This window comes from Bombina bombina, chromosome 3 (genome assembly GCF_027579735.1).
Source record: "Bombina bombina isolate aBomBom1 chromosome 3, aBomBom1.pri, whole genome shotgun sequence".
NCBI classification, from domain to species: Eukaryota; Metazoa; Chordata; class Amphibia; order Anura; family Bombinatoridae; genus Bombina; species Bombina bombina.
Window position 1 is genome coordinate 1291698405 of NC_069501.1, and position 13069 is coordinate 1291711473.

At 41.4% G+C, this 13069-nt stretch overlaps 1 protein-coding gene across 1 annotated transcript in view; it reads right to left on the reverse strand.

Moving 5' to 3' along the window:
* Window positions 1-296: 296 nt before the first annotated feature.
* The window catches only part of TPP1 (tripeptidyl peptidase 1), a 328779-nt gene continuing 316006 nt past the window's right edge, over window positions 297-13069 (reverse strand). The window contains exon 11 of the mRNA XM_053708854.1: window positions 297-3158. Coding sequence (XP_053564829.1) covers window positions 3021-3158 — 138 coding nt within the window. The 3' untranslated portion in view covers window positions 297-3020. The remainder of the gene's footprint in view (window positions 3159-13069) is intronic.

Below are 13069 nucleotides of genomic sequence, written 5' to 3' on the forward strand. Positions count from 1 at the left end.
GTGAATCAAAGTACGGCATGGTCAACAAGAAAAGGGAGGATGAAGATTTAAGATTGGGGCTAGCATTTCCGGGTTGTGTTCTAGCTGGTTTTAGTTAATAAAGTTTATTTGTGGTTATAAAGAGTTATGTTTTTTAAAATGGTTATTTAAGAATTTTACCAAAGAACAAGTCTCAGTGTATTTATTATAGTGAAATGTTAAAGTTAATCAATGTTCAAAAGGGGGAGAAATTTGGATGAATCATGGGGTCAAGCAACACTTGTATGTGTGTAGTAATAAAAAAGTAACAACTGATATTCTGGATATTTTTGTTTTGTTTATTTTATCATTATTTTAGCAAAACATGAAGAGCAAGAAACAAAGTAAAAACTCACTCTTCCACAGCAATTACATGATTTTATAGACAGTTGTGCAGTCTGGGGTGCTGGTTTTGGGGTATGGAAGGGGTACAGGTTACCCTTGTAGGCACCTTAGGAGAGAGCCCCTTGATACAGTGCTCCCCCTTCAAATGATAATGGTCATTTAACTTCTAGGGGGTCTATCTGATCAGTGCATTAACCCAGGACACTTGGGAACAGTAAAACATGACAACTGACCACCAGGGAACAAAGGCTCTAGTACAGACGTCTGCAGGTGGAGCAGGTCATGGGTTAGTAAGGGTGCCCATGAAGCGGGCATCAGGCACTAAGAAGAACAGTGTGCAGCAAAGACTTAGGAAACAAGAGATACAGGGGTCCCCCAATCACTCTGTGCAGTAAGAGTAGATATGATGAGGTCTTGCTCCCACTTATCCATTGGCACAAAATATCTAAAAATATCACCCAGGGGGAGAGCTGCAGATTTGTGTGTTTTGTCTTATTGTCACTGAGCGCATGTCCTGGTACTGAATTCCCTGTGCCTTAACCCTGTCTCTCACGTCTTTCTGTTGTCATTAGGGCAAGTGTTTTCAGTGCATAGCGCAACTGCCCCAGATACACAATTTACCTTCGGCAAGGTTGCGCGAAACTAGTGCAGTGCCGTATTTGTATACAGCATGTGTGTGTAATATGTGTATACCATGTGTGTTTGTGTACACGCTGTATGAAGTGTGTGTGTGTGTGTGTATACATGCTGTATGTAGTGTGTGTATATACATGCTGTATGTAGTGTGTGTGTATACATGCTGTATGTAGTGTGTGTGTATACATGCTGTATGTAGTGTGTGTGTATACATGCTGTATGTAGTGTGTGTGTATACATGCTGTATGTAGTGTGTGTGTGTATATACATGCTGTATGTAGTGTGTGTGTATACATGCTGTATGTAGTGTGTGTGTGTATATACATGCTGTATGTAGTGTGTGTGTATACATGCTGTATGTAGTGTGTGTGTATACATGCTGTATGTAGTGTGTGTTTGTGTACATGCTGTATGTAGTGTGTGTTTGTGTACATGCTGTATGTAGTGTGTGTATACATGCTGTATGTAGTGTGTGTGTGTGTGTGTGTTTATACATGCTTTATGTAGTGTTTTTGTGTATGTTGTATGTAGTGTGTGTGTATACATGCTGTATGTAGTGTGTGTGTATACATGCTGTATGTAGTGTGTGTGTGTATATACATGCTGTATGTAGTGTGTGTGTATACATGCTGTATGTAGTGTGTGTGTATACATGCTGTATGTAGTGTGTGTGTATACATGCTGTATGTAGTGTGTGTGTATACATGCTGTATGTAGTGTGTGTGTGTATACATGCTGTATGTAGTGTGTGTTTGTGTACATGCTGTATGTAGTGTGTGTTTGTGTACATGCTGTATGTAGTGTGTGTGTATACATGCTGTATGTAGTGTGTGTGTGTGTTTATACATGCTTTATGTAGTGTTTTTGTGTATGTTGTATGTAGTGTGTGTGTATACATGCTGTATGTAGTGTTTTTGTGTATGTTGTATGTAGTGTGTGTGTATACATGCTGTATGTAGTGTTTTTGTGTATGTTGTATGTAGTGTGTGTATACATGCTGTATGTAGTGTTTTTGTGTATGTTGTATGTAGTGTGTGTATACATGCTGTATGTAGTGTTTTTGTGTGTGTTGTATGTAGTGTGTGTGTATACATGCTGTATGTAGTGTGTGTTTGTGTACATGCTGTATGTAGTGTGTTTTTGTGTACATGCTGTATGTAGTGTGTGTGTATACATGCTGTATGTAGTGTGTGTGTGTATACATGCTGTATGTAGTGTGTGTGTATACATGCTGTATGTAGTGTGTGTGTGTGTGTTTATACATGCTTTATGTAGTGTTTTTGTGTATGTTGTATGTAGTGTGTGTGTATACATGCTGTATGTAGTGTTTTTGTGTATGTTGTATGTAGTGTGTGTGTATACATGCTGTATGTAGTGTTTGTGTATGTTGCATGTAGTGTGTGTGTATACATGCTGTATGTAGTGTGTGTTTGTGTACATGCTGTATGTAGTGTGTAAGTGATGTGTTATGTGTACGCGCTTTCTGTAGTGTGTGTGTATGTTGTATGTAGTGTGTTTGTGTACATGCTGTATGTAGTGTGTAAGTGATGTGTTATATGTGTACGCGCTTTCTGTAGTGTGTGTGTATGTTGTATGTAGTGTGTGTTTGTGTACATGCTGTATGTAGTGTGTAAGTGATGTGTGTTATATGTGTACGCGCTTTCTGTAGTGTGTGTGTGTTGTATGTAGTGGGTGTGTATACATGCTGTATGTAGTGTGTAAGTGATGTGTGTTATATGTGTACGCGCTTTCTGTAGTGTGTGTGTATTTGATGCGTGTGCGCAGGCGCAGTTTGTTGTACTACAAGAGCATTACAACGCTGCGCTCCCTGAGAGTCAATATCAGTTGCTCATCACATAAGCAACATAATCAGATTAGCAAGAATCACAAAGCAAATCACTACAGAGGATTAATTAAGAAATAATTGTGTACTAATTCCCGGTTACATTCTGTGGCATCTGCACTGCCAGCTTGTTCCTATAGCACAGATAATAACTGGTTAATATGTCATATTGTTGGGGTCACAGCAAGAGCTCCTTCAGCAGCACAGGATAGTTAGGGGATCCCCAGCCAGTCACAGGGTCCCAGCTTGGAGCCGCACAGAATCCCTGTCCTAGAACTACATCATCGATGCAGGAGAGGTGGCATCCCTCGGTGACCTGCAGGAAAACAGCAAGAACAGTCACAAACCTCTAGAGATAACATACATTTTGCTTACCTGATCATTTCCTATTCTTCTGATGGGAAGAGTCCACAGCTGCATTCATTACTTTTGGGAATTAAGAACCTGGCCACCAGGAGGAGGCAAAGACACCCCAGACAAAGGCTTAAATACTCCTCCCACTCCCCTCATCCCCCAGTCATTCTGCTGAGGAACAAGAAACAGTAGAAGAAATATCAGGGTGAAAAGGTGCCAGAAGAATGACGCCCAACATAAAATTACGGGTGGGGAGCTGTAGACTCTTTCCATCAGAAGAAAATGAAATTATCAGGTAAGCATAATTTATGTTTCTTTTACAAGATATGACGAGTCCACAGATTTCATCCTTACTTGTGGGATTTATCCTCCTGCTGACAGGAAGTGGCAAAGAGCACCACAGCAGAGCTGTATATATAGCTCCTCCCTTCCCTCCCAATCCAGTCATTCTCTTTGCCTATGTTAGTACTAGGAAGAGGTAAAGTGAGGTGTTAGTTTTATTTTCTTCAATCAATATTTTTTTGTTTTAAAATGGTGCCAGTGAGTACTATATTTCTCAGGGAGAAAATTGTCCGTTCTTTACTTCCTAAGAGGAGTGGGGACATTTGATTTTCTGTACTGATGTTGATGATCTTAAGAAATGTTGTCTAAGATCCATGATGGTTCCCACAGCGACTGAAGGTAGTGAAAGAAAATCTTCAGTGTGGAGAACGATGTCTTGCTACAAGCAACTTTGAGGTATGTTCAGTCCTTTTAGTTTCTGGGAGACTTGATGCACAGAGCAGGCTGACATATGTACCTTATGGGTAGGGGTAATCAGTATACATTATGTGTTAAGTGTTAATGTACCTGGAATCCCTTATTTTTTATTTATTTGACAAAGTTTGTATAATGCTCTTTGTTTTTATCATGGGCTTGTTTTAAGGCGCTGGGAGTTGCGGTCCTATTTAAAGGGACATAATACTCATGTGCTAAATCACTTGATACTAAAGGGACATAATACTCATGTGCTAAATCACTTGATACTAAAGGGACATAATACTCATGTGCTAAATCACTTGATACTAAAGGGACATAATACTCATATGCTAAATCACTTGATACTAAAGGGACATAATACTAATGTGCTAAATCACTTGATACTAAAGGGACATAATACTCATGTGCTAAATCACTTGATACTAAAGGGACATAATACTAATGTGCTAAATCACTTGATACTAAAGGGACATAATACTCATGTGCTAAATCACTTGATACTAAAGGGACATAATACTCATGTGCTAAATCACTTGATACTAAAGGGACATAATACTCATGTGCTAAATCACTTGATACTAAAGGGACATAATACTCATGTGCTAAATCACTTGATACTAAAGGGACATAATACTCATATGCTAAATCACTTGATACTAAAGGGACATAATACTCATGTGCTAAATCACTTGATACTAAAGGGACATAATACTCATATGCTAAATCACTTGATACTAAAGGGACATAATACTCATGTGCTAAATCACTTGATACTAAAGGGACATAATACTCATATGCTAAATCACTTGATACTAAAGGGACATAATACTCATGTGCTAAATCACTTGATACTAAAGGGACATAATACTCATATGCTAAATCACTTGATACTAAAGGGACATAATACTCATGTGCTAAATCACTTGATACTAAAGGGACATAATACTCATGTGCTAAATCACTTGATACTAAAGGGACATAATACTCATATGCTAAATCACTTGATACTAAAGGGACATAATACTCATGTGCTAAATCACTTGATACTAAAGGGACATAATACTCATGTGCTAAATCACTTGATACTAAAGGGACATAATACTCATGTGCTAAATCACTTGATACTAAAGGGACATAATACTCATGTGCTAAATCACTTGATACTAAAGGGACATAATACTCATATGCTAAATCACTTGATACTAAAGGGACATACTACTCATATGCTAAATCACTTGATACTAAAGGGACATAATACTCATATGCTAAATCACTTGATATTAAAGGGACATAATACTCATGTGCTAAATCACTTGAAACTGATGCAGTATAACTGTAAAAAGCTGACAGGAAAATATCACCTGAGCATCTCTATGTAAAAAAGGAAGATATTTTACCTCACAATTTCCTCAGCTCAGCAGAGTAAGTTCTGTGTAAAAAGTTATACTCAGCTGCTCCCAGCTGCAGGTAAAAAAAATAAAAAAAATGAAGAAATGAACAGCAGCTAATCAGCATCAGCAGTGCTGAGGTCATGAACTCTTACTGTGATCTCATGAGATTTGACATAACTCTCATGAGATTTCATAGTAAGCTTCCTTTACCTGATTGGTGAAATAATATGAGAGTGCACGATGCTAGTCCCTTCGGATGTCCCAGGACAGACATACTAAAATGCTGCTTAGAAGTCCTTTACAATGGGAGGTGGCTACTGAGGAACTTTTGAGGTAAAATATCTTTCTTTTTTACATAGAGATGTTCAGGTGACATTTTCTAGACAGCTTTTTACAGCTATGCTGCATCACTTTCAAGTGTTTAAACATTTGGGTATTATGGCCCTTTAAGGTTGTTGGTGTTATGTATACACTGGCCGTAGGTGTATAGTGTTTAGGTGGTACCTGATGATATTATAGAGTACACATGGCTTGTATTAACCTCTTAAGGACATATGACGGAATTGTTCCGTCATAAAACAATTGAGCAAACTGAAAGCTGTGTCCTTAAAGGGTTAACGGACATGTTTTGTTTTTGTAATTAACCCCTTAAGGACACGGCCATTTTTCAATTTCTTTCCCTGAAGGACCAGGGCTTTTTTTAAATTTCTGCAGTGTTTGTGTTTAGCTGTAATTTTCCTCTTACTCATTTACTGTACCCACACATATTATATACCGTTTTTCTCGCCATTAAATGGACTTTCTAAAGATACCATTATTTTTATCATATCTTATCATTTACTTTAAAAAAAATGATAAAATATGAGGAAAAAATGGAAAAAAACACACTTTTTCTAACTTTGACCCCCACAATCTGTTACACATCTACAACCACTAAAAAACACCCATGCTAAATAGTTTCTAAATTTTGTCCTGAGTTTAGAAATACCCAATGTTTACATGTTCTTTGCTTTTTTTGCAAGTTATAGGGCCATAAATACAAGAAGCACTTTGCTATTTCCAAACCACTTTTTTTTTAAATTAGCGCTAGTTACATTGGGACACTGATATCTTTCAGGAATCCCTGATTAACCCTTGACATGTATATATTTTTTTTTAGAAGACATCCCAAAGTATTGATCTAGGCCCATTTTGGTATATTTCATGCCACCATTTCACCACCAAATGCAATCAAATAAAAAAAATTGTTCACTTTTTCCCAAATATTTTCACAAACTTTAGGTTCCTCACTGAAATTATTTACAAACAGCTTGTGCAATTATGGCATAAATGATTGTAAATACTTCTCTGGGATCCCCTTTGTTCAGAAATAGCAGACATATATGGCTTTGGCGTTGCTTTTTGGTAATTATAAGACCGCTAAATGCCGCTGCGCACCACACGTGTATTATGCCCAGCAGTGCAGGGGTTAATTAGGTCATTTGTAGGGAGCGTGCAGGGTTAATTTTAGCTTTAGCGTAGAGATCAGCCTCCCACCTGACACATCCCACCCCCTGATCCCTCCCAAACAGCTCCCTTCCCTCCCCCACCCCACAATTGCCCCCGCCATCTTAAGTACTGGCAGAAAGTCTGCCAGTACTAAAATAAAAGGTGTATTTAAAAAAAAATAAAAAAATTGTATAGCATATTTACATATGCAGCTGTGTAGGATCCCCCCTTAGCTCCCAACCTCCCTGATCCCCCCCAAACAGCTCTCTACCCTCCACCTCTAACTTACTGGGAGCCATCTTGGGTACTGGCAGCTGTCTGCCAGTACCCAGTTTGCAAATAAAAATGTATTTTTTTTAATTTTTTTTATTTATTTTCCTTTTTTCTGTAGTGTAGTGTAGCTTCCCCCACCCGCTCCCAGATCCCTTAGATTAACTTTTATTAGGGATTTTATCCCCCCTTACTGCCACTTCTGTACAATGTCTTTTTCCGTAGTGAAGCGGTTCCCACCCGCTCCCTCCCCGTGCACGCGCCCGCCCGCCGCCCCCCGTGCACGCGCGCGCTCCGGTGCGCACTCCGGTGCGCACTCCCGACAACCCCGCCCGCGATCCCGCCCTCCTCTCTCTTCAGCCTTTCATCGATGGCCGCCCACCCGCCTCCCACGTCAGCTCCCACCCACCAACGATTGCGGCCATCGATGCCGGTGCAGAGAGGGCCACAGAGTGGCTCTCTCTGCATCGGATGGGGGAAAAATGTTATTGCAGGATGCCTCGATATCGAGGCATCACTGCAATAACTGTAAAGCAGCTGGAAGCGATCAGGATCGCTTCCAGCCGCTTTAATCCCCAAAGTCGTACAGGGTACGTCGCTGGTCTTTAAAGACCAGGTTGTGTGCGACGTACCCTGTACGACTCGTGTCGTTAAGGGGTTAAGACCCATGCGGGTCTTGCTGAGCTTGAATGACGCCCACGGTGGGCGGGGCCTTGTTTTGCGCGCTCAGATGCGCAGCACAACCGGATCGTGTGGACATTAGAGTCCTGATCTATTGTGGGGCTTAAGTTATCCAGAGTTACTATGGACCTGAAAGGCTTCTCAAACGGCAGCTGACTTCATTCCGGGGGCAGGTAGGCGCCACAGCAGAGGTTTAATAAAGTATTATACTCTTTTTTCAATAAAGACGTTATTTTATTGATCTGTCATACTCTGCAAGCTATACAATACTGTTAGAGAGTTTGGGACACATATTAACAAATTTTTATTGCCATAAAACCGTTTTGTTGAAGTTCTCAGAAAAATAGTTGCGCTTTTAAGATTTAAAGACGCAGTACAGTTTTTTTGCTGCATTATTTTTTGGCTATAATATAATTCAGAGATAAAAGATTGTTTTATAAAAGACTAAATTTGAGATTGCTAATCTGTTTAACATGTCTGACTCTGAGGAGGAAACTCATTGTTCTATGTGTTTAGATGCCACTGTGGAACCCCCTCTATCTTTTTGTCCCTCGTGTACTGAGAGGGCCTTACAATGTAAAGCACAGATTTTATGTAAAGAAAATGTGTCTAAGGATGATTCTCAGTCTGAGGAGAATCAAGGTATACCGCTAACTTCTCCCCAAGCGTCACAACCTTTAACACCCACCCAAGCGACGCCTGGTTCTTCAACCGCGTCTAATTCATTTACTCTGCAGGATATGGCTGCAGTTATGTCAACTACCCTTACTGAGGTATTATCTAAGTTGCCAGTGTTACAGGGCAAACGCAGTAGGACAGAGGTCAATTTGCATGAGCCCTCTGATGCGTTGTTAGCTATTTCCGATGTACCCTCACAGGGATCTGATTTGGGGGTCAGGGAACTTCTGTCTGAGGGGGAGCTTTCCAATTCGAGAAGTGCATTACCTCAGACGGACTCGGATGTTGTGTCCTTTAAATTTAAGCTTGAGCACCTCCGACTGTTACTTAGGGAGGTTTTAGCGACTCTGGATGACTGTGACCCTATTGTTGTCCCACCAGAGAAATTGTGTAAGATGGACAAATACTTAGAGGTACCTGCTTACACTGACATTTTTCCAGTTCCTAAGAGAATCTTGGAGATTATTAAGAGGGAATGGGACAGACCGGGTATCCCGTTTTCACCCTCTCCTAATTTCAAAAAGATGTATCCTATATCTGACACTGTTCGGGACTCGTGTTAAACGGTCCCTAAGGTGGAAGGAGCTATATCTACCCTGGCTAAGCGTACAACTATTCCTATTGAGGACAGTTGTGCTTTTAAAGACCCTATGGATAAGAAATTGGAGGGTCTTCTAAAGAAATTGTTTATTCATCAGGGTTTCCTTTTACAACCAACGGCCTGCATTGTACCAGTTACTACTGCGGTGGCCTTCTGGTTTGATGCTTTAGAAGAGTCTCTTAAGACTGAGACTCCTTTGGAGGATATTTTAGACAGAATTAAGGATCTTAATCTGGCTAATTCTTTTATTACAGATGCCGCCTATCAGATTGCCAAGATGGCGGCTAAGAATGCCGGATTTGCTATTTTAGCACGTAGAGTGTTATGGCTAAAATCTTGGTCTGCTGATGTGTCATCTAAGTCTAAACTTTTGGCTATCCCTATCAAAGGGAAAACCCTATTTGGGCCTGACTTGAAAGAGATCATTTCTGACATTACGGGAGGTAAGGGTCATCTCCTACCTCAGGATAGAACTGCTAAACTGAGGGGTAAACGAAATAATTTTCGTTCCTTTCGGAACTTTAAGGGAGTCCCCTCTTCTTCCTCTTCTTCCGCCAAGCAGTAAGGGAATTTTGCTCAGGCCAACTCCGTCTGGAGACCCAACCAGGCTTGGAATAAGGGTAAACAACCCAAGAAGCCCGCTGCTGCTAGCAAAACGGCATGAAGGGGCGGCCCCCGATCCGGGACCGGATCTAGTAGGGGGCAGACTTTCTCTCTTTGCCCAGGCTTGGGTAAGAGATGTTCAGGATCCTTGGACACTGGAAATCGTGTCCCAAGGGTATCAGTTGGAATTCAAAAGTTCTCTCCCAAGGGGGAGGTTTCTTCTTTCACGATTGTCTGCAGACCAGACACAAAGAGAGGCGTTCTTACATTGTGTAAAAGACCTCTCTACTATGGGAGTAATTCGTCCCGTTCCAAGACAGGGACAGGGGTTTTACTCAAATCTTTTCATGGTCCCCAAAAAGGAGGGCTCATTTCGACCCATTTTAGATCTAAAGAGTCTAAACAAGTTTCTCAGAGTCCCATCCTTCAAAATGGAGACTATTCGCACAATTCTGCCATTGATCCAGGAGGGTCAATATATGACTACTGTGGACTTGAAGGATGCATACCTTCATATTCCTATCCACAAGGATCATCATCAGTTCCTAAGGTTTGCCTTCCTGGACAAACATTTTCAGTTCGTGGCTCTTCCCTTTGGGTTGGCCACAGCTCCCAGGATCTTCACGAAGGTTTTAGGGTCCCTTCTGGCGGTTCTCAGGCAGTGGGGTATTGCAGTGGTTCCTTATCTGGACGATATTCTGATCCAGGCGTCGTCTTACCATCTGGAAAAGTCTCACACAGACATGGTCCTGTCCTTTCTGAGGACTCATGGGTGGAAGGTGAATCTAGAAAATAGTTCATTAATTCCACAGACCAAGGTTCCCTTCCTGGGAACTCTAATAGATTCCATATCCATGAAAATCTTCTTGACAGAGGTCAGAAAGTTAAAGATTCTGAATACATGCCGAGCCCTTCAGTCTAATCCTCGTCCATCGGTGGCCCAGTGCATGGAGGTAATTGGATTGATGGTGGCGGCAATGGACATAATTCCGTTTGCTCGTTTTCATCTTAGACCGCTATAGCTGAGCATGCTCGGACAGTGGAATAGGGATTATACAAATTTGTTTCCTCACATAAATCTGGATCAGAAGACAAGAGACTCTCTTCTTTGGTGGTTGTCTCAGGATCATCTGTCCCAAGGGACGTGCTTCCGCAGACGCTCGTGGGTGATACTAACGACGGACGCCAGCCTTCTAGGTTGGGGTGCAGTCTGGAATTCCCTGAAGGCTCAGGGTGTGTGGACTCAGTCAGAGTTACTTCTTCCAATCAATATTCTGGAATTGAGAGCAATATTCAATTCGCTTCAGGCGTGGCCTCAGTTGGCTTCGGCCAAGTTCATTCGCTTTCAGTCGGACAACATCACGACTGTGGCTTACATCAATCATCAGGGAGGAACAAGGAATTCCTTAGCGATGACAGAGGTATCCAAGATAATTCGGTGGGTGGAGGCCCACTCTTGTTGTCTGTCAGCAATCTACATCCCAGGAGTGGACAACTGGGAAGCGGACTTTTTAAGTAGACAGACGTTTCATCCGGGGGAGTGGGAGCTCCATCCGGAGGTCTTTGCCACTCTGATCCTCAAATGGGGCAGATCGGAATTGGATCTGATGGCATCTCGTCAGAATGCCAAGCTTCCAAGATATGGGTCCAGGTCAAGGGATCCTCAGGCCGAAATGATAGATACCTTGGCAGTACCTTGGTCGTTCAACCTAGCTTATGTGTTTCCACCGTTTGCTCTCCTGCCTTCGGTGATTGGTCGGATCAAGCAGGAGAGGGCTTCAGTAATTCTAATCACGCCTGCGTGGCCTCGCAGGACTTGGTATGCTGATCTAGTGGACATGTCCTCTCTGCCGCCGTGGAAGCTTCCAATGAGGCAGGACCTTCTCATTCAGGGACCCTTCCAACACCCAAATCTAGTTTCTCTAAAACTGACTGCTTGGAGATTGAACGCTTGATTTTATCTAAGCGGGAGTTCTCCGATTCGGTCATTGATACTTTGATTCAGGCACGTAATCCTGTTACTAGAAAGATCTACCATAAGATATGGCGTAAATATCTTTATTGGTGTGAATCCAAGGGCTACTCATGGAGTAGAGTTAGGATTCCCAGAATTCTGTCTTTTCTCCAAGAAGGATTAGAGAAAGGGTTATCAGCGAGTTCCTTAAAAGGATAAATCTCTGCCTTGTCAATTTTACTACATAAATGTTTGGCAGATTTTCCAGACGTTCAGTCTTTTTGTCAGGCTCTGACCAGAATCAAGCCTGTGTTTAGATCAATTGCTCCACCCTGGAGTTTGAATTTAGTTCTTCAAGGGGTTCCGTTTGAACCCATGCATTCCATAGATATTAAGTTATTATCTTGGAAAGTTTTGTTTTTGGTTGCTATTTCTTCTGCTCATAGAGTCTCTGAACTTTCAGCGTTACAATATGACTCGCCTTATCTTATCTTTCATTCTGATAAGGTGGTTTTACGTACCAAACCTGGGTTCCTTCCTAAGGTTGTTTCAAATAAGAATATTTATCAGGAAATTGTGGTTCCTTCATTATGTCCTAATCCTTCTTCTAAGAAGGAGCGTCTGTTGCATAACTTGGACGTGGTCCGTGCCCTGAAGTTTTACTTGCAGGCAACTAAAGAATTTCGTCAATCATCTTCATTATTTATTGTGTTTTCTGGAAAGTGTAGGGGCCAGAAAGCTACGGCTACCTCTCTTTCTTTTTGGCTGAAGAGTATCATCCGTTTGGCATATGAGACTGCTGGACAGCAGCCTCCTAAAAGAATTACAGCTCATTCCACTAGGGCTGTGGCTTCCTCATGGGCATTTAAAAACGATGCTTCTGTTGAACAGATTTGCAAGGCTGCAACTTGGTCGTCTCTTCACACTTTTTCCAAATTTTACAAATTTGATGCTTTTGCTTCTTCTGAGGTTGTTTTTGGGAGAAAGGTTCTTCAAGCTGTGGTGCCTTCCGTTTAGGTTCCTGTCTTGTCCCTCCCTTTCATCCGTGTCCTATAGCTTTGGTATTGGTATCTCACAAGTAAGGAAGAAATCCATGGACTCATCATATCTTGTAAAAGAAAAGGAAATTTATGCTTACCTGATAAATTTATTTCTTTTACGATATGACGAGTTCACGGCCTACCCTGTCATTGTTAAGACAGGCATATTTTTATTTTATTAAACTTCAGTAACCTCTGCACCTTTGGCTTTTCCTTTCTCTTCCTAACTTCGGTTGAATGACTGGATTGGGAGGGAAGGGAGGAGCTATATATACAGCTCTGCTGTGATGCTCTTTGTCACTTCCTGTCAGCAGGATAAATCCCACAAGTAAGGATGAGATCCGTGGACTCGTCATATCGTAAAAGAAATAAATTTATCAGGTAAGCATAAATTTCCTTTTTTTCTTC